Source organism: Festucalex cinctus, chromosome 17 (assembly GCF_051991245.1).
Source record: "Festucalex cinctus isolate MCC-2025b chromosome 17, RoL_Fcin_1.0, whole genome shotgun sequence".
Taxonomy (NCBI): Eukaryota; Metazoa; Chordata; class Actinopteri; order Syngnathiformes; family Syngnathidae; genus Festucalex; species Festucalex cinctus.
This window is the reverse complement of record NC_135427.1, coordinates 15,041,548-15,063,954: the sequence shown is the minus strand read 5'-3', so window position 1 is coordinate 15,063,954 and position 22,407 is coordinate 15,041,548. Positions and strand designations below refer to the sequence as shown.

At 39.3% G+C, this 22,407-nt stretch overlaps 1 protein-coding gene across 1 annotated transcript in view; it reads right to left on the bottom strand.

The window, feature by feature from the left end:
- adam12a (ADAM metallopeptidase domain 12a) overlaps positions 1 to 21,867 on the bottom strand; it is a 56,908-nt gene extending 35,041 nt beyond the window's left edge. The window contains exons 1-3 of the mRNA XM_077502531.1: positions 21,466 to 21,867; positions 9,765 to 9,877; positions 9,017 to 9,090 (exon numbers count right to left, since the gene is read on the bottom strand). Of these exons, the coding sequence (XP_077358657.1) occupies positions 9,017 to 9,090; positions 9,765 to 9,877; positions 21,466 to 21,541 (263 nt within the window). The 5' untranslated portion in view covers positions 21,542 to 21,867. The remainder of the gene's footprint in view (positions 1 to 9,016; positions 9,091 to 9,764; positions 9,878 to 21,465) is intronic.
- Between the last annotated feature and the right edge of the window lie 540 nt (positions 21,868 to 22,407).

Genomic DNA, 22,407 nt, shown 5'->3' with positions numbered 1-22,407 from the left:
ATCACAAAAAAACCCAAAGATGATCATAAAGCATCAACACTTCTAGCATGTACACAATCATGCATTCCGAAGTTAAATTATTCAACACAAACAAACCAACATCACATGACGCTCATCAATAATATTAGCTAGCATGCTAGCCTAAGTAACACGCTAATGTGACATCAAACACGGGAAAACAAACGGCAAGATTCCACGAGATAAAAGACGATACAATGCGAGGTGATGCGATATAATGCAACGCTGCCATTGGCCAGTCTCGAAAGCTATTCCGAGTTCATGCGGGCAAAAAGGTCGGATGAAACGTCCCCTTATCGGACAGCAAGCAAAAGACAAAAAGCAGATGGCTGGTCCCGCCCTCAAGGCCCGTTAAGTTGGCCAGAGCATCCTCAGCCGCCCCAGCGAGTGGCCCAAGCCCCCCTCCACCACCCGCACCCTCCCTCCACCCCGCCGGCCGTCCCCCCCAAGTGCAGATCTGGCAGCGCGCTGCAAAAGGCAAACAAGGCGGCGGAGCACGCCGACCGCCTGAAGGTCCACAGCTTGGCCGAGACGAGGCACGATACCCCCCCGACGCTTCGTGCTCGGCAACTGGAAGCCATTTGAGAAAACATGACCTCCCCCAAGGCCAAACAATAAAGCCGCAATCTTCATTGGAGGGCGGAATACTAGACAAGGAAAACGTGCCGGCTCATTTGGACTTGTGAATAGTGGAGTAGTGGTTACAACACTGTCCTGTGGGGGGCAGTAATGTGCAATCCAAAGATGCATTTACCAGACAGAATATCATTGTGCGGAGTTATGGTTTTTTTTGTTGTCGTTTTTTTTTTTGTTTCTTTTTTAAATACTTAAAAATTACGGAAGCATATTGCATTCACTTGAAGAAATATTTTTTTTTTCCTGCTTTTTTTTTTTTTTTTCTGTTTTACTGAATATTTTTTCTGTCATAAAAAAATATTCAGAAAAAAAGGGAAAACAATTCATAAAAACAGGAGGAAAATACACTTTAAAAAACAGAAAAAAACTCAGTAAAACAGGAAAAAAAAATTGTAAATTAAAAAAAATAAAAAATTACTCAAACAAAGCTTATCCCAAAAATTAGTCGGAAAGTTTTTGGTTTTCTTTCAAGTGAATGCTATACGCTTCCGTAAAAAATAAATATAAAAAAATTTAAAAAAAAATAAATCGAAAACATTTTTGATTTGATAAGAATATAAAATACGTACATTTCCAAAAAATAAAAAAATAGTCAATGCAAATGAAGTAAATATAAAATACTGTATATATATTTGGGAAGACTAGAAGAGATTCAAAGGATACTTCACTTATTTAGCCCACTATAGAAATAAAAAGGTAATATTTTGTCTATAATTAATTTGATATTTTCATTATTTTTCACATACAATTAGTACCTTTAAAAACACATTTTCAACTTGCTGTCGACTGAAAATGACATCACAAGGGCTCAGGTAACCAATCACAGCTCACCTGTTTTCTAGGTTTGGTCATGTGACATTCACAAGCTGAGCTGTGATTGTTTACCTGAGCCCTTTTGATTTCATTTTCAGTCGACAGCAAGTTGCAAAGTGTGTTTTTAAAGGTACTAATTGTACATGAAAAATAATGAAAATATCAAATTTATTATAGGCAAAATATTGTTTGACTGCCAAAAATGGCTAAATAAGTAAAGTATTTCTTTAATATTGTTTCCATTCATTTCTATGGGAATGATGATTTGAGATTCTGAGTTAAGAGCATGGTCGCAGACCCGCTTGAACTCATATCCTAAAACAGCCCGGTATCTCGATACGGCGAGTCACGGCGGACGTTTCACGCCCCGGGAAACCTTCCGGCGAGCTCCGTAGCGTCAAATCATCCGAATCATCCTCATCATGGCTATTGTTATTCTGCCGGAAAAAGTTTGAAGAAAGAAAGCCCGGAACACGCTGCCCACGCCTGCTGTCACGTATGTGCGTTGCATATTTCTGCATATTTTTGTGCGTATTTGCCATGAAGCAAGCGTGGAAATGCTCCTCGGGGTCGCGGGGCCGCACATTCGGCTGCGAGGGGAAAATGGGAGCAGAATCAGGGAAGCGAAATTGAAACAATCAGTTGAAGGCATGAAATTGGATGATGAGTGCCTCGAGTGCTTTCAAATGGTGTTACGTAAGAGATGGGACAACTTTGCCGCTTTCATTTTTAACGCCGACACATGGGCCAGGTCACTTTTTTGTCACTTATACTTCTTTTGATTGTCATTAATTGCACAATTGTTTCATGAAATATACATCCATACAAACTGTCATATTTTATTTTACTCATTTTTGCATGTTTTTATACAATAAATAAATAAATATAATAAAAAGAAAACAATTATTTAATGAGAAACTAATTGCAAGATACAACCGTAGAATATGCTAATTTATTTTAATAATCATGTTCCATTTTTAGGTTATTTATAATAAATAATTAACTCATTTTTAAAATGAAATATTTTATTTTAATCATAAATGTGTTTTATTATTTACAATAAATACATTAATGAGATAAATGGGAAAAAAACTTAAATGCATTTTGAATTCAATTTTAATTAATTTTCTAATGCAGAACCAACTAATTATTTAATGAGATAAATTAATTTAAGAAAAAATAAATACAAAAAAAATTGGATGTTAGTAATAATTTTTTTCCGCATTTTTATTTTATTATGTCTAGTTAAATGCATATGTAAAATAATTCATTTCAATCAATCATTTCAAAACAGTGATCAATTATTTAAAAAGAGAGATGTATAAAAATATCTTAAATACATAAATATGTATTAATTAAACCATCTTACAGAAAATCAGCTCATTTAATGGAACAAATATTACAGGATTTTGAGATCAATGAATAAAAATAAGCACAAACATTTTAATGATAAAATAATTCATTCTCATGTATTTAATTGTTTATTTTGCATTTAATTAGCTAGTTATGTAATAATCCCCTCCAAGTAAAAATAAATACATTATTTTATGAAATCTAAACAAAATACAAAAATAAAATGAATAAATAAGTAAATAAATTTTAAATATCCAATTTGATTGGTAGAAAAAAAATATTGAATTGATTGTGGAAGCCAGGTATGAGACACCAAATAGAAATTTCCGCCTTAAGTCATCCATCCTTTCTCGTCTGTCTGTTTTTTTATTTTTTTATTTGAGGGGGCACTTTGCACACGCTGCCGCGCTCGCTCCGGGCGGCGCGCGCCCTTTTCGCCCCTCCCCAAATCCTCAGCCTCCATCCGTCTTAATGTCAAGGGGGCAGACACTTTCCAAATGTCATGAAACAAATGCCGTCTGCTGACAAGCAAACCTGCAATGCTGCCTTTGCCCGAGAACATCTCAGCTCGCCTTACAAACTGGCGGAATGGAGTGAGGTTCCATAGGATGGATAAATTAGCATGCAAATAAATCGGCATCCCTTAAAGATAAAATATGTCTATACAGGATTGAAATATTTCATATGCGTCCAACAAAAGTGAATGGAGTGAGGTTCCCATGCTGGTAAAATATAGCGCGTCAACACATCTGCATCCCTAAAACATTTTTAATACAGTCATTCAAAACTGCAATCATTTACATTATTCCAAGAAAAACTGTTATAAAGTGAATGGAGCGCGGTTCCCCAGACTGGCAAAGTTAGCGTGTCAACATGTGCAGCTGTACAATTTAGAATTTTGAAATATTGTCTGCAGGGGCATAACAAAGACATTTTTAATAGTCATTCAAAAATGCAATAATTGATATTTTTCCAAGAGAAATTGTTATAAAGTGAATGGAGTGAGGTTCCCATGCTGATAAAATTTAGCACGTCAACACATCTGCATCCCTAAAACATTTTTAATACAGTCATTCAAAACTGCAATAATTGACATTATTCCAAAAGCAATTGTTATGAAGTTAATGGCATGAGGTTCCTCAGCCTGGAAAAGTTAGCGCATCAACATATGCAGCCCTACAATTTTGAATTTTGAAATATTGTCTGTAGGGTTAGAGATTAGGCAACATGTTAGCCCGAGAATCTCTTAGCTCGCCTTACAAACTGTTGGAATGGAGTCAAGTACCCTACGATGGATAAATTAGCATGAAAATAAATCGGCATCCCTTAAAGATAAAATATGTCAATACAGGATTGAAATATTTCATATGTGTCCAACAAAAGTGAGTGGAGTGAGGTTCCCATGCTGGTAAAAGTTAGCGCGTCAACACATCTGCATCCCTAAAAGATAGTTTTAATACAGTCATTCAAAACTGCAATAATTGACATTATTCCAAGAGCAATTGTTATGAAGTGAATGGAGTAAGGTTCCTCATCCTGGCAAAGTTAGCGCGTTGACATATGCAGCCCCACAATTTTGAATTTTGAAATATTGTCTGTACTATATAGGTACGAAATGAATGAGTTCTGTGAGCTTGCATCATGTTTTCATGAGCAAACGTTTTGAGCTCAGGGAGCCTCGCTCTTTTCCCGCTCATGCATTGAAGCGCTAACTTCCACTTTATTTCTGTTATTTCCCATAAATTCTTGGTTATTTCAATAAACTCTCCAGTGCTTCCCATTCCATTGAAAGTTTCCTGGAATTCTGCAACCACATACGCACATCCAACCCCCCTCAACCACGTCTTATTTTCGGGCCTTCTCATTGGCTAAAACAGAAAATTGCTGTGTGTGTTTGTTCCACGATCCTCATCGAGAACCTGCTGCGGCGTCATTATTATGAGCTGGTCCGGTTGCGCAGGCGGCTCGGGGCTCAGCGCCGCTGATCAACTCCAGATGTCCAAACACAGACAACATAAGCAGCTGAGCGGAGGTTGAGTGAAAAAGATTTGAATGAAAGCCGCAGACTTGTTTTCTCACCACTTTGTTTCGGAGAAAAAACGCTTTCGGGAGTCGCGCGGCGCATGCCGCCCTCAGCTGTCACTCCCGCTTGGTAGCGAAAGAAGTGCTAACTTTGCCATGATAAGGGAACCTCACTCCATTCCCTTGACAAGCAGTTGGGAGTGAATTCTCTATTTGGAAACTGTCAAAGGTCGGGAAATCGACGTCAAACTAAAATGGTTGACTTTCGATTAGGGTTGTACAATGAATCGGAATTTAATTTTAATGATTACACTCCAAAATTACAAAATCAAAATTGTCAACAAAAATAAGATTATTCATATTAATTTTGTGTTGTTTAAATTCATATATTTGCAAATTTTTTTAATTTTAATTTTAAAATGACTAATTTAATAAATCTTGTTTGGTCCAAAAGGAACTTACATAATTAGTGTTTCAAAGAAATTTGTCTTAATATTTTTTACATGTTTAAACATTTTCTTGTTTTGTACAAACAATTCTCCTAATCGTGATTACAATTATGACCAAAATAATCGTGATTAACTCATTCACTGGCAGACATTTTGACTGAAGCAACCCCATTCGCTCCCGGCTGTTTTACTGGATTTTGACTGATTTTGCAAGGCCCACAGAATATTGTGTTCTATTGCTATAAAAACATGGAATCTACCTACCTATCTAAAAAGAAAGATTAGTCTCTGATGTCATCAGGAGAAAAAAAACTATTTCTATCTGTTTCCGTTTTGCAACAATTAGCATTAGAATATAGTTAAGTTTCATCAATATTCACATTCCTGGTGAAAACATGGGCAAAAACAGCTTGTTGCAACATGGCCCTGATTGCTCTCTTATACTCTGCTGCCACCTGCTGGCCATTTTTGTAATAGCTACCATTGTTTCAACCATTCTCTGCAGTTCAGATGCTGCATCAAAGCCTTCGGTATGCTCTAGCATAAAAAAACAAAATAAAACACTAGAGCTGCGAGCAGCTATAAAGGGCCCTCGCAGCCCGGGCCACATTGGGGTATTTGCACGTTGGGGTACTTGCACGTTGGGGTACTCGCACATTGGGGTACTGGCACATTATGAGCAAAATTTCTTTTAACGTGGCATGATAAACCTTTATATGTGGATTTTTTTTGCCAGGTGTGATGTGTGTGTCAAGCTCAATGGGTTTTGGTGATTGTTAAGATCTGCAAAAATCAGCGTCCTTTTTTATTTTTAGGGAATGAGTTGACCTGATTGGTATTTTTTGCAAAAGTATATATACCCGTCATCGCTCGTACTCATTGCACGATGTTGCTTTTATTGTCCATAGAGGCTATCAAAAATAAATAAAACAAAATAAAAAAATACATATGTTTGGATCGGTCTGATACCAGTGAACATCTTGAGTAGTGGAAAAAGTAAAAGATTATTCATAAATGACTTGGTTATTACTTAGTTATTATTTTGTACAAAATACCGTAAGTGGGGTTGTTGTTGGGTTTTTTTATGCCTCAAGGACTAGGTGGCGCTGTATTTATAACTGAATTTTGTCATAGAGATACCTTCACGCCTTGACTATAAATATACATGTCAAGTTTGGGATTTTTTTGAAGCATGTACCGGGGAGTTATTAAGCATATCCTTCATTCACGATACTGCTTTTAACGTCTATAAGAGGCTATCAAAAATAAATAAAACTAAATAAAAAATACATATGTTTGGATAGGTCTGATGCCAGTGAACATTTTGAGTGGTGGAAAGCAAAAGAATATTCATAAATGACTTACTTATCACACTGAGAATGAGTTTACAATTTTTGTAAAAATACCGTAAGTGGGGTATTTTTTTTTCATGCCTCAAGGGCTAGGTGGCGCTGCATATATAACTGAATGTTGTCAATGAGATACTTTCAGGCCTTGACGATAAACATACATGTCAAGTTTGGGATTTTTTGGAGCATGTACCGGGGAGTTATTAAGCATATCCTTTTTCAGTGCGAAACACAAATTTTGATGCCCCGCCTTCATCATATAGTATTTCGAAAAGTCAAGATTTTTCCCCCTGTCGTTGGCTCCGGTCTTGACATGGTCCAGGTCAAGTCTTAACTCAGTCGGATGAACCGTGTAGGAGAAGTGGGCAAAAGTATGCCCCCTGTAAATGTGCAGAAATCGTCAAAAATGGGCCATTCAAAAATTCGTAGCTCGCTTCCTGTTCATTTTAGCATATGGGTCCAAGAGACTTTTTTTTGTAGGTCTTGGGCTCCCTCATACACCTAAAAATTTCCGAAGATGTTGCTTAAACGTACAAGCGGGGCTGCTTCGTTAAAAAATTCTAGGGGGCGCTATGGAGTCATTTTTGTAAAAATAGGACAATACATGATAAAATATTGCTCATTTTGCCAGGCCAGAGGTGTGTGCCAAGTTTCATGAGTTTCTGTGCATGTTTAGACCCTCAAAATCGGCGTTGTTTTCTTGGCGAACAGCGCTTAGCCACGCCCACAGCGATTCGCGAAAACTCACAAACTTTGTGTTGTAACATCATGAAGGCAGGAACCCTCATCTGAGCAAATATGAGGTAGGTCCAGTTAACGTAGTTGGAGAAAAACATTGAAGAAAAATCAAAAGAAAAAAAATTGCCAGTAGGTGGCACTTACAGTAAGATAAAATATAAGTTCGTAGATGTCTTTAGGGCTGGACTCTCATCAAATGTGTGAAATTTTGAGAAGATAGGATCATCTCGGTCAAGTTAATGCAGCTTTTATTGTTACAAAAATTCTTCAGACTTTGCGGCACCATAATGGCCACGCCCTTTGACGAAAAATTACAATATTCGGTGTGGGGCATGATCAACATCTTAAGGCTTTTCTGACCAATTTTCAACTGGATCCCTTCAACGAGCTCAGCACAGCAGCTAAAAATGTAAAGTATGACATTTATTGTTACCACTAGGTGGCGCTATATGTATAACTGAATTTTATTATATAGATGTTTTCAGGCCGTGACTATTACGTTGCCTGAGAAGTTTGATATTTTTTGGAGTTTGAACATGGGAGTTATTAAGCATTTGCTCTTTCTGGACAAATGAAATTTTAAAGGCAATATTTGATGCCCCGCCCCCGTCATATAGTATTTCGAAAAGGCAAGATTTTTTTGCCCAGTTGTTCTCTCAGGTCTTGAGATGATAAATGCCAAGTTTGAAGTCAATTGGATGAAAAATGTTTGCAAAGGGGGAAAAAGCATGACCACAGTGAATGTGCCAAAATAGGCCAAAATTGGACATTAAAAAAATCATAGCTCACTTCCTGTACATTTTAGCTACATGGTCCCAATAGACTTTTTTTGTGCGTCTCGGGGTGCTACACGTGCCTGCCAATTTTCGTTGCTCTAGCTCAAACGTGCCGGGCTTGGTTTTTATTTTTCTACGCTAGGGGGCGCTATAGAGTCGCGTTGTTATGACGACTTCATAATATCAAATTTTTCGCCGGGCCTGAGGAGTGTGCAAAGTTTGGTGAGTTTTCGTGAATGTTTAGGTACCCAAAATCGCGATCGTTTGCGGAGAATAAAGAAGAAGAAGAAGAAGAAGAATTTTTACAAAAACAATAGGGACCTCGCAGCGGTCGCTGCTCGGGCCCTAATAAAAACGTATAAATACATATTTGGGCCACTGGTAATATTTAAAATATAACGTATTTATAAGTTTTTGGGAGTAAATGAGTTCATTGGAGCAAAAACAAAAGTGTTGCGTTAATATTTTAGCATTAGAGTTTCATCAGTACTCACATTCCCGGTGAAAACACGGGAAAAAAGAGCTTGTTGCAAAATGGCCCTGGTTGGTACTCTGCTGCCACATGCTGGCCGTTCTTGTAATAAATACCATTGTTTTAAGCCACCTCTTCATGTCAGAAGCTGCATCAAAGCCTCCTGTATGCTCTTGCATTTTAAAAAAAACATATAAATAAGATTTATGGAGTCAAGGACAAAGTATTAAACGTATTTACACGTTTTTGGAATGAGTTAACATTTTCTTCATAGTCGAGCAGCCCTACTTCGTATTCCATTCCAGTCATGGTTGCTTGCGACTTTTTCATGCGTCTTTTTACAGTAAACATACTCACTCCATTTTGCGTTGAACTGCGATCGCAACTTACTCGTTCTTGTGCAGCGTCAAAAGCAGCCGTTGACCTTCCACCTCAACCAGTAGCTTCAGTGACGTCGGGTGAATCTGCGGAGGAACACGAAGTGCGATGAGTTGGCGGGAATTTGAATTTTATGTATGCTGCGTGTCTCAACAGCGTCTCGAAGAGTCTCAGTATACACAAAAACAGCGGCAACGTATTAGCGACAATTTAGCCATCGGGAGATGGAGATCTTTCCTCGATTGTCTTTTATTTGGGGGATGTTGTTCATCTCCCCTGAAAAGAAACAAATGACACCATAAGTTTTCTGGCAACGAGGTGAACTCGAGCGCTCATTTGAATAAATCTCGCCACCAACGTGCAGCTTGTGCAAGGAATCTTCCACTTCCACTTGACGACACTGGACCCTGGCGCAATTGGAGGGGGGGCATAGAGGGGCGATAAGGGGGGGTGATGGATGACTTAACCCAGAGCACTTCTTCTTGTCACAGCTGACCGGGAATGAACCGCACATGCTGGCGCTGATAGCGGACAACGCCACGCTGAGTGTGTTTTCGTGACGATGATGCACGACTTGCTGGCGCTTGGTTAAAAAAAAAAAAAAAAAAAAAAAAAAAAGCGGCTCAGTGATACCAAAAGAGGCCACACAGCATCAAAACAAACATTCTCCCACTTCTGACGCCATTTGTTAAGTTAATTGAAACGTATTCCATAAATAGCCCAATTTTGACACCCTTATGGTCGACATTTTCTGCCTGACCTGAGTTTGGAGCAGGTGCACGGGTTTCCAGTCGTGTCCAACGAGCTGAAGAGGTATTGTCGTCCCGGAGGCTTTCTGCTTGGCCGTTGGTCTGTGTTGAACAAACCAACTCCCTGCAAGAGAGAAGAGGATGGTGCTTTAAAAAAAAAAAAAAAAAAATGTAAAAAAAAAAATATATATATATATATATATATATATATATATATGTATGTATATATATATGTATGTATATATATATGTATGTATATATATTAAGGGTGTCACGATTTCGATTTTTTATCGAAATCGATCGAAATTACGTCACGATTTCGAGCATCGAAATAGAGAGAGGACACACGATTCGATGCCCCCCCCCCGCGCCCGCCGCCACCGCCGCCACCGCCACCTCCCAGGAAAGCAAATGAGACGCAGCCATTCAGCTACTAGCTAACGGCACTTGTTAGCTGACTTCTCCTGCAGTCATGATGGCAAGCGCGGACAGACACAGCAATGGTGCTTCAAGCCGCTCCCGCTTCTCTCGTCACCAGTTTGGAAACATTTTACGTTCCCGGTGAGTTATGTCGACAACGTTCACGTTGTCGATAAAAAGACCACAGTTGCAAGATATGCTATGTGCGCGTACTGTACTCGGCCACGGTGTTACGCCCGGCTCGTCAAGGGGAAGGGAAGTAACACAATAACAGAAAATATAGAGTAGATAAACACGGGTCGACTTTAACATCTGAGTAGTTTTAATTGAAATTTCAGGCAGGGGTTTGACAAGGGAGTGAAAGTGGAAGGTGAACAAATAATAACCGCATTTGACAGAACTGACAGAACGGAGGAGAAACAACAATAACCAATAGGGGTATAATACACGGATACACAATAGCGTCGCGCTGGCACAGTCGTCCAATCGGAGTGTCGCGCTGGCACAGTCGTCCAATCGGAGTGTCGCGCTGGCACAGTCCTCCAATCAGAGTGTCGCGCTGGCGCATTCAAACTGAAGTACCATTATACGGGCACCAGCCGACACAAACACACACATACATACTAGGGGAGCGGAGCCGGCGGCGAAAACAAGTGGGAAAACAACGGTCCAACCAACTATTTCATCCTCATTTACAGTGAAACTTCCACACACTTCAGCTCGCGCGAAACGCCAGATCCATAGGTCTATTTATAGCAGCAGACCTGCAGCCTTGGAAAACGCTGGATTCAAACATTTAATTAGTGTACTTGAACCACGCTACAGTATGCCCAGCAACTGTAAATGTTGGGATATAGTTTGTTCAGGCTGTATTTGTTCCATGACTTTGGATACAATATATTTTTTGTTGTTGTTGCACATTGCACATTATTTTAAGAGGAACGCACAGCACACTGTTGTAACCAAAAACAGTCAATAGATGGCAGGCACCCACTGTGACTTTTTGTTTTTGTTTTTTTATTTTTTATTTTACACTTCAGTAAGAACAAGACGGTTAACTTTATATTGTAAATAAATTCTTTGAATTTGATCATTCCTGCCTAATGTCAATTATCATATATTACATAAATTTACACAAAAATAATATGGAAATTGCATCACCTATATGTAGCCGATCTTTTGAAATAAGATTTACTGTACAATGAATAGAACCAATGATCATAGACTAGCCTTAGCCTACAGAAGCATATGCCTCTGTGTTATAAAGTGGGGGAGCGGAAAAAAAAAAAAAAAAAAAATCGAAAAAAAAATCGAATCGTGACCCCAAAATCGAAATTTAAATCGAATCGTGGAGTTGGCGAATCGTGACACCCCTAATATATATATATATATATATATATATATATATATATATATATATATATATATATGTATATATATATATATATATATATATATATATATATATATATATATAAGGGGTGTGAATTGCCGAGGACCTGTCAATTCAGTGTAAGATTTGTATGAAAATGTATTATTTATTTATCTGAAACTTCAGTCTTATACAGGTTGTAATCTATTTCATGTTTGAACAGCATTAAAATAAAATATTAAGACTTAATGTGGAATATAACATTCCTCCATGCTTAAGGTGTGAACCCTAAGACGTTTTGGTGAATATTTTTCCATCAAAAATGCATATTTAAAAATCGATTCGGCCGCCTATTGCATCGATTCGAGAATTGCGCGATTTAATATCGCGATATATTGCCGAATATATATATATATATATATATATATATATATATATATATTAGGGAACCTGTGGGTATCTCACGATACGATATTTAATACAAGGCTTACAAAAACGATTATCTCACGATATGACGATACCGCAATTATTGATATATTGCTCAAGTAATTAATCCACGATAAAACTAATCATAAAATATGAATAATAAATAAGAAAATAAATATCAATAAATGATCATAAAAAATAAATAATAAATAATAATTCATAATATAATACAAATATACATATTTATAATATAAATACATAATTTTAATATATAATAATAATAATAATATATTATAATACCAACAATAATAATAAAAAAAAAACTAAGCTAATGAGTCTTCTTTGCCTGAAGACTTCTGTCCATTTCCCCGCCTCTCTTATGAGGCGCTCCCCCTAGTGGCCCGCTAAGTAATTGCTCAATAAGGCAAGAACAATGGAGCTGTTATAGTGGCTGTATATTAACTAAAAATATGCCGATACTTGTGTAGATGTATCGACAATATATCGCGAGACAAAGCATCACTATTCATCACAATATTGCAATATCGTCACACTCCTAATATATATATATATACAGGGGTAAAATGGTTGTCCTGACTTAAAACTAGGCTAAACATTGACAGTTTTTGTTGACTAAAACAAGACGAAGAAAATGATGTTTTCTTGGACTAAAATAAAGACTCAAAGGCTACATTTATAGTTGACTAAATACTGACTCAATAAAAATGGGATAAGGTTGACTAACTGTGATGTTTAAAAAAAAAAAAAAAAAGAACAAGCGTGAACTGAAATTGGACTAAAACTGAGACTAAATTTAAACATGTCAGATGACACGAACACTACAAAGAATGTGCCTTTGGTGGACGGTACAGCGTCCAGGCTTTGCTAGCAAACAGACCTGAGGTCAGATTGTTTCGATTGGTCAGTCGGTCGGTTTGGTTGGTCGATATTGATTGATAGAATAGACGGGTAAACGGATGGAGAGAACTACGTAGACGGGATAGTGGACTGTTGGACGGACAGACGGACACATAGATGGATGTTTTGCAACTGGGATTGCGGTCCCAACAGCAGCGTTACAGGGATTAGTTTTGTTCCTAACAGGCTTTTCTCTCTCTCGCTCTCGCTCTCTCTCTCTCTCTCTCTCGCTCTCTCTTTCTCTTTTGACGCGCGTACTGGGACGACTGACTGGGCCTAACAAAGGCTCAAATTCATCGTCGGCGAATGTAATTCACAAGCGTCCTACTTAGAAGGCAGACGGACACGCACTCGAGTCTGACATGGGAAAGCCAAAAGAGAAGTGCAAAGAAGTGTTAATCAGCCCCTCGCAGTAGGGGAGCCGTTTCCAAAAAGTCCCGAACAGCAATTCGTCGGCGCCGTTTGTTACCGCGCAAACACACCAAATTGACCGTTTGCTCGCCCGCGTCTTCCAAGTATAACATTCTGTGAAAACAGCAGGGGGGAGGTGGCGGGGGGTTTGGTTGGCGCTTCCGCGACAGCCGGCGGGACTTTTGACGCGCAACTTGGCTCTCGACTCTCTTGAAAGTATTTTGACGGGATTTATCCTCAGCTGACAAGTTTTGAGAGGAGAACGGAGCAAGCAATCTTCTTCCAACTTTCAGACATGATTCAAGTCACGAAAGGTAACTTTGAAGGAGCGCGCTCCGATTCATACTTGGAAGATCACAAGTTGGAATGAATGATAAGCTTTGCTTGTCCAATGAGATGATTTAGCAATGTCAAAACGAACAACCGTTCATTTTGAATGACGTCCGCAAACAAGACATCTGAATCGGTTCACCGACTTTCTCAAACGGTTTTCACACAAACCAGACTTTCAGTATGGAGATTATCCCGTCAGGATCTGTGGGTATCGATTGTCATTTCCTCAATCGAGTCGATTTTCATTCAATTTTTTCTGATTCGATTCTCTACACTTCAATCCGATATCGGTTCATTATGGAACATCGATTCGTTTCTTCTTAAATGTCAAGGACATGATAAAAACCTTCACCTCACCCCAACTTTATTTATGAAGCACCTGAAAACAAGCTAGATGACTATCCACAACAAGAGAGCAGATTTAAGTCACCGTCATAATTTCCAACCAAATATCGATAGTGTTATGTTCTGGGGTTGGATCCCAAAAAGGCAGACACAAATAAGAGTTTCACACTTTTGCATAATATCAAAAGGCGAGGAACTAAATTGACTAGACCAGAAACAACGAGAAGGCATCGTGGAAAGGAGCAGGTGGCCAGATGGAACAGAGGTATAATCCGACAAAAACACTCACTTCTCCGTAAGGCTTATATAGACAGCGAATCGATCTGATTGGCTGTGGTTAGACATGTGGGTAACAGGACTGACGTGGAATTATCTGATTGGCTGTTGACCAGATAGAGATTAAAGATTCTTGACATCACATAGCATCTGACATCACATAGCGTCTTACCAATTGAAACTGTATCAGTTCAAAACAGACACTTGACCAGACGGTCAAGACCCAAACATAACCCTGCATGACCCTAGTCATGACAGTAAACATAACCTTTACATGACCCTAGTCACAGGACAGTAAGCATAGACCTTGCATGACCCAAACTTAACCCTGGCATGACCCAGTCATGAAAGATAGTACTTTCTGTATGGTTGGTTGCTGGGTAGATTTTACGAGTTCTAGTCCTCATACCAAAAAAATCTTTTCTTTTTTTAACAAGATCTGATCTAAACAGTTTAAGGCGAGTCGAGTCAAGGGTCCAACCGGTCTGACACCATTTTTTTTTCTCACTCGCTAATAAGGTACAGCTCTGTGGGGTTGAACTTGACACATAAACAACCGCCCCCCCAATTTTCTATCTCCCATGACTCACCCTGCTTAATTGCTGAGTCTGCTTATTATCCAGCATTAATAACCCCCTCAGCTGAGCTTTGTTCAGCGGCAGAAAAAAACAGGAGTTCATCACGATGGCTCACCCTTCCCGATCCAGGACCCAGCATGGGGGGCATCATTAATTGCTGGAATAGCGGATCATCTCGTCTGTGACGAGCTCAAGGGAAGGTTTGCGTAAACACAAGGGAGGACAGGATCCTATCAGGGGGGAAAACGAGACTTGAAAACCGTACTTGGCAAAAACAGTCACGTGCGTTCGTTTGTTTGCCGCACAGCGTTGAGCATCAAAAAGAAATAAAAGGAGGAAAACCCCGGGTCTTATTTACTCGTTCAATAAAACAAGTGTGCAAATAAAGCCAGGCCCTCCACACGATAAGGTCCCTTTATTGCGCCCGGTGTTCCACAAAGACACCTTGTTCCTTTTGATATGAGCAAAAATAAATCAGCGCTGCTTTGGTGGACACTTTGTACGTGAGACCAACGAAATGCTGCTTGGTGAATGTTTCGTCGGCACACGCTGGCTGCTTGTGCCTCGGCGCTGTCACTATCGAATATTTTTACAATCGATTAATCTATCGATTAGGGGTGTCAGGCGATTACAATTTTTAATCGTAATTAAAATCGACTTCAGTAGTTAACTCACAATTAATTGAAAATTTTATATCTGTTCTAAATGTACAATAAAATATATTTTTTAAGTTTTCTTCCTCTTATCGTAAAAGTGTAAAAAAAAAAACCCAACAATCTAATAGAAATATGGCTGCATTTTTTAGTCAATGATACACTAATTTCCAAAAAATGAGTTAAAATTAAAAAGGTGTACTTTACTGTAAAAAACAAGTGTGATAGTGATTTGTGTTATTTTTCTGCCACTGGATGGCATAATTGCATTTGTAAGACGTTGATGACAGATAAGTGCATTTTTCTTTTCAGCAACTATATCGGATATCGCATGTTTTTCCAATATCGTGCAGCCCTAGATTCGATTTTGGCTCTGCTCAGTTGGAGAGATGCAATCAAAACAAACGTCGTTTCGTGATCTCATATCACATGATTGCAAGAATACAAGCAGTGGTGTTTTTCGAGCTTGTGTACAATAAATCATCACGGTGGTAAACAAAAGGGGGAGGGGCCGGCAGCGAAGGCAATTGCAGTTCATTGTTTTTGCCTGCAAAGGTCGTTTATGAAAAGCGGATCATCCATCAAGCAACCTCTTTGAATTAGCATCATTTGTTAGCGCCGTGATATGCTTGTCAATCCTCACCGCCTGCTACCGATTCCTGCTGTCTGAATTCCTCCTTGAGGGATTCTAATGAGTAAAATAAATAACGTTTTTGTATCGCGCGTGTCCTCGTTAGGACTCGCCGGAGCCGAGCCAAGCTGACTTTCATCAGGAGAGAACGTGGGGGAATCGGTCCGACGCTCGCTGGTCAATCACGGGGGGCACAAATAGACAAACAAGCATTCGCACTCACGTTCACACCGATAGACAATTTAGGATGTCATCGACGAACCTGCAGCCGAGATTCAAACCCGAACCTCACAACAGCGAAGCAGACGTGGCTCATCCACTACATCAGCACTGTTGCCAAAATCGTGTCGGGGGAAAATTTTTCCTGGATGGAAAGCGATCTCATCCAAAGACGTCATCGTTCATCATTCTGCAAACTTATGATGGAGCCACTTTAGTTTCGACTCATCACGATGCCCTCATTTAGTCCAGATGCCATTTTATTCCTGGCACATTTTCCTTCTTGGCGATCACAAGTGAATGCGTGTCCTCGCGTGCACTTATTTGTAGACCGGATGACAGATTCCTGCTTTTCAAAGACTTTTAACTCATTCAAACCCCAAATCGTGTAAACATGTCAACAAGGCTTTGATGTAGCTTCTGACGTGAAGAGTTGGCTTAAAATAATGGTACTTGTTACAAAAAAAACGGTCAACAGGTGGCAGCAGAGTATAAGAGATCAGCCAAGGCCATGTTGCAATAAGCTGTTTTTGCCAGCGTTTTCACCAGGAATGCGAATATTGATGAAACTTAGCTACATTCTTATGGTAATTGCTGCAAAACAGAAACAGATAGAAATATGCTTTTTTTTTCTTGATCAAAGAAGAGACTCTAATCTTTCTTTTGGTAAGTTCCATGGCAAAGCAATAGAACACAATATTCTGTGGACCTCGCAAAATGAGTCAAAATCCAGTAAAACAGCCAGGAGCGAAAATGGCTGGGAGTGAATGAGTTAATATAAATAATCTGACGTATTCTCACAGTCCTTGTCCTTGGACACCTTTTTGATCCCAGACTACTGTAAATAGGACTAGTGATAGACCGGTATTTTTATTTTTATTTTTATTTTTTTTTCAGGGCCGATAACGATTAGTAGTAGTCAAGGAGGCCGATAACCGATATTTCAAGATGAGATTCATTTGCAGTAAGAGAGAAAATATTACCATAAAAAAAAAAAAGTTTTCTTTTAACTCATTCACTCCCAGCCGTTTTCACTGAAGCAACCCCCTAGGCTGTTTGACTGGATTTTGACTGATTTTGCAAGGCTCACAGAATATTGTGTTCTATTGCTATAAAAATATGGAACCTACCAAAAGAAGGATCAGAGTCTATTCTTTCATCAGGAAAAAAAAAAAGAATATTTGTTTTGCAGCAATTAGCATTAGAATCTAGCTAAGTTTCATCATTATTCACATTGCTGGTGAAAACATTGTCAAAAAGAGCTTGTTGCAACATGAATGGTTGATCTCTTACACTCTGCTGCCACCTGCTGGCCGTTTTTGTAATAACTACTGTTTCTTCAACCGTTCCCTTACATTCCGTAGCATTGTAGTAGTCCTTGGAAGTGACGATGTAGCGGAGTGGTGCACAAACGTTAATGAGGTATATACAGTATGTTACATCACAAAAATGTCACATAATTTAGTATGAAATTTTTATGTACTTTCTAATGGAAGAGCATGTCTTCTTGTCACGTTGTGTCGCTTGCATAGCACGAAGACCAAAGATACAGATCACAGTGAGTGAACCTGTACATTTTTGCAGTTTTTTGACGATTTTCTTTTGGGAGGCCATCCTGCTGTTGTTGTTGCTTCGAAAGCCACCTTCTTTGCCGTTTTTGTGTCTAATATAAAATCCGTGCTTTGGCACCATCTGGCAGTGTCTCCGTAGCAAGGACTATTACTCGTGGATTTTCCGCTACGTTTGTATTTGTAGATAATAAACAATCATTTACAACATGGTTGGGGAATGCGTTGTCACTACCGTGGCCAAACTGATTCAATAAAGGGAAAAGGCTTGGTAATGAAATGGAATGTGTTGAGGGTATGATTATTTTTCCAAGTCATAATCAGGACATTTAACACCAGGCTCCATCTAGTGGTAAATAACCTTTCATCGTCTTTTTCTCTACCCCCCGCCTTTGGTTGTAATGAACCCATTCACTGTCGCCGTAGCGGGACGTCGGCACATAATCACCGTTAAGGGAGGAAATGAACGGCCCCGCAGACAAAAAGTCATCTCGGCCTCAGTGAGAGCTTCATATTGTCCCAGACGGACGCCAGCACCCGCTAACCCACCTCCTCCTCCTCCTTGGGCGTACTTGGCCTGAGCGATGAAGGTCACAGCCTGTGGATCGCCAAAAGTTAATGTTAATGCGCTTCAAGTGATGGATTTCATTTACGGCCGGCCTGGAAGCCAAGCACGTGCTTCTGGCATCCATTCAAAGGGGAAACTCTCAAACTGGACAACCAAGTGAGCGCAGTGAGGCAGCTCGCCACACAAACGTGTCACGCGGCTTGTGAACTTTAACGCGCGGATTGAACTTTGACCTTTGTGACTTGACTGTTTGGTGCGCTAAAAGCCAAAAGACAAACGTTTGTCTTTTTTCAGTCACGGCTGTCAGTAAATAAATATTGTACTGTTGACGTCCTTTGCTAGGACGTGAGTGGCAGGTTCTGTTGCACAAGCCTCGAAATAAGCAGTTTCACGGGGAATATTAGCATTTTGCACCTCATCAAAACACAAAACTGAGAATCAAGAGGAGATGGTCCCAAAAAGTTTTGCTTGACTGGATGCACACACGTCTCTCGCGACACTTACTGTGGGGTAATCGTCAGTCGCAGCTTAAGTAGCTACTTACGCGCTAGCTAGCTAGCTAGTAGCTAGCTAACACAATCACCAGATCAGACTTCCTCGCTGTTCACAGACCAATGATATTGTCCAACATTGTTTTTGTTTCAACGTGTGGCAGAATATGTTGAAACGTGGCAGAATATGAGGACTTGTGAGCTAGCTAGATAGCTACAGCTAGCTAATAGCTAGCTAGCTAGCTAGAACAATTGTGTGAGTTGGTCCTTATATTCTGCCACATGTTGAAACAAAAACAATGTAGGACAATATCATTGTGGTTCAGCTAGCTAGCTAGCTAGCACAATCGTGTGACTTGGTCCTCATATTCCGCCACAAGCTGAAACAAAATGTAGGACAATATCATTGCGGTCTGTGAACAGCGAGGAAGTCTAATTTGGTGATTGTGTTGTTTATAGCTGCTGAACTGTCAACTTGGATAGCAACCACCATTCATCAGATTGACTAGCGATGTTTAAATTTTTTTCTGTCGGAGCAGAAAGCGGAGCCCCTCTTCTTCTCCGCTCAAAGTTGATCCAGTCTGAACTGGAACAGTAATCGTCACCTCCATATATAAAAGCTACAAATCATGCTAATTTCTAAGATAACGTAAGATTGACACGGCTAGCTAGCGCGTTTTAACTGCCTTCAATTGAACAACATTTGGCAAAAAAATGTACAATTTTTGTCATTAGTTGGTTGACTACTAGTTTGTCAGTCTGTCAGATGGCTAGTCCACCTGGGTTGACAGTTGGTAAATTGGTGATTAGATTGGTCGGTCTGTTTGACTTCAGCAGGTTGGTCAGTCGGCGGAGCATCATTGGTTTGTTTATTGGTCCGCCAGTCGATCAATTTGTCGGTGGGTCAGTGTGTCATTTATTGGTCAGTTGGTGAGTTAGTCACTTGGTTCGTCAATTGGTCAGTTGGTCTTTCAGTTGAAAAGTTGATCAATAAGTCAATCGGTCAGCCAGTTTGTTGGTCACTCCGTCAGTAGGTTGTCAGTCAGCTTAAAAAATATTGTCCTGACATATAAACATCAATTAATTTCCCAGCACTACTTTTCAGGTGTAAAAAAAAAAGAAAAAAAAAAAGGAAGACAATCAAGAAAAATCAGAGCATTGTGGTCTGAAATTCACTAAACATGCTTAAACATTCAGCGCTATAAATGATTCACAAAGAAGAAAGCAAGCTTGGAATGGCAACATTTGAGCAACGCCACCATTTGATCCGCACGCTGCTAATGAATTTATTGTCGTGTCGGATCCACTCGAGCAGGTAAACAAAACAAGCCTCCGAGTTGACGGAGGAAGACATGTCGCGCCCTCGGGAAACCACACCAAGAAGAAGAAGAGGAGGAGGCACCATCAAGGCCAAACTACAGTATCAAGTCTTGATGAATAAATCAACACTGTCGCACACACTTGCCCTTCCTCTTAATGAGCTCCCAGGATTCGTCAAATGCAAAAAGGATGAATGGCACAGCGTGAAGATGTGAGAGGTGACTCGTCCTTATGTACGTGAATTCATTTTGAAGTTTGAAGTTCATTCATGCAGCCGCCTACAAATTCTAGACAAAAAAAAAAGGCAAGTGGCCATTTGATTAGGTCCCATCCAATCAGCTGTTCCAAATATTTTCACTTTTTTTTTAATTTATTTTATTTTTTTTAGGGGTACATGATGGGTCAAAATATTAGGAACAGGTCTCACTGTGATGCAGTGCAAGCACAGATAGATAAAATAAAAAGATATGTCTTTTTTTTTGGGGGGGGGGGGGGGGGGGTTGTTTATGGTAATTTATATTTATTGCACAGTCATGAATAAAAAAAAACTACAAATTTAAACATTTAAATTATGAAGTCACAGTATTTTGATGAAAGCAATGGCATGTATCTTAAGTTTGTATTTAAATTCACAATTTTATTTAATAAATGTAGTAAAATAGTGTTACTTATTTGCAAATTTAACATTGCAATTAATCACAAATAAAAGGATGTAATTATTTTATTTTGTCCTTTATTTTTCATGATTAAGCTAAATGCCCAAAATAATGTGTATGCATTTAAAATTCATATATATATATATATATATATATATATATATATATATATATATATATATACAATTTTACATTAAATTACATTATTTAACAGTTTTTCTTGAATTCTTGATTACTATTTTTTTTTCTTATAGCTTTCTGGACAAATATCTTTGCGTATCAACCATATTATTATTATTTTAGAAATTAAAAGTTGTTTTGAATACAATATTACTGTCTTTTACCCAACAGATGATATATGAGTCGTTTATTATGTTCCCCCAATGAGTGGCGTGGTTCATCTATTCTATATTTCTATTTCCACACACAAAAAGCTGCACACACGTGACACGAATATTAGACGAATATGTTGTTTTTGTTTGTTTTTGCTTCGTGAAGTCGCGCGTACGCGTTGCATCGTACGTTACCTCCCGCAGGGTGACTCGCGCTCACGCACAGACACGCCAGAAGTGCCGTCCAAATCCCCAAGTTGCCGCCGGCCATGGCGCTGCCTGCGCGGATCAGTGCGGCCGAAGCGTCACCTTCATCTTCATCATCATCATCATCATCATCATCATCATCACCCTCATCTTCATCCTCATCCTCAAGCGAGTCAAATGACGTCGTGAAACGCGATCAAGCTGGAAGGGAAATCCCGTGGATGGCGAGGCATCGTTGTGGAAGTCCGTTGCCCAAGCCGGTGCGAGAAAAAGGACGGCGAATGATAGGAAGTGAAGATCCAAATGGGAAATGGACAGAAGAAAGAAGAAAAGACGAGGAATGAGGAGGAGAAGAAGAAGAAGAAGAAATGTTTTGTGTCTTGTGTGAGACTGACTGACCATGTGCGAGACGAAGCTTGCAGGGTCATAAAGCCCGCCCGACCGGATCCAGTAAGCGAACGTTAGCCTTTCACATTAAAGGCAAAGGAGGATTTCTGTCTCCAAACAAGAAGGACCCCCCCCCACCCCCCCACCAAGAAGAGAAAACAAACAAAACAGGACCGTGTATCAGATTATTATTATTTTTTTATTATTAAATTGCTATAAATGTAATAAATAAGACAGTGAACTTAACTTACATTGTGGCGGTACTATGACTAAAGCGTGACCTCACTTATAAGTTTTTTTTTTTTCTCTTCTAGTTATGTAAGGTAGAATTACACCCAAACTGAAGCAATACTTTCTAAGTCCGAATCTAACTTTCTGGCAAGTTTTGGGGCGAAATGAAGACTATTTACTTGGGAGCGGCCATCTTGGAAATGACAGTTGGCACAATGTGGCACTGATGATGAATCAGGAAAAGAGATTAATTCAAAATTACAACAATCTTGATGGATATACTTGTCCTCTCTCCATTTTTTGTATTTAACC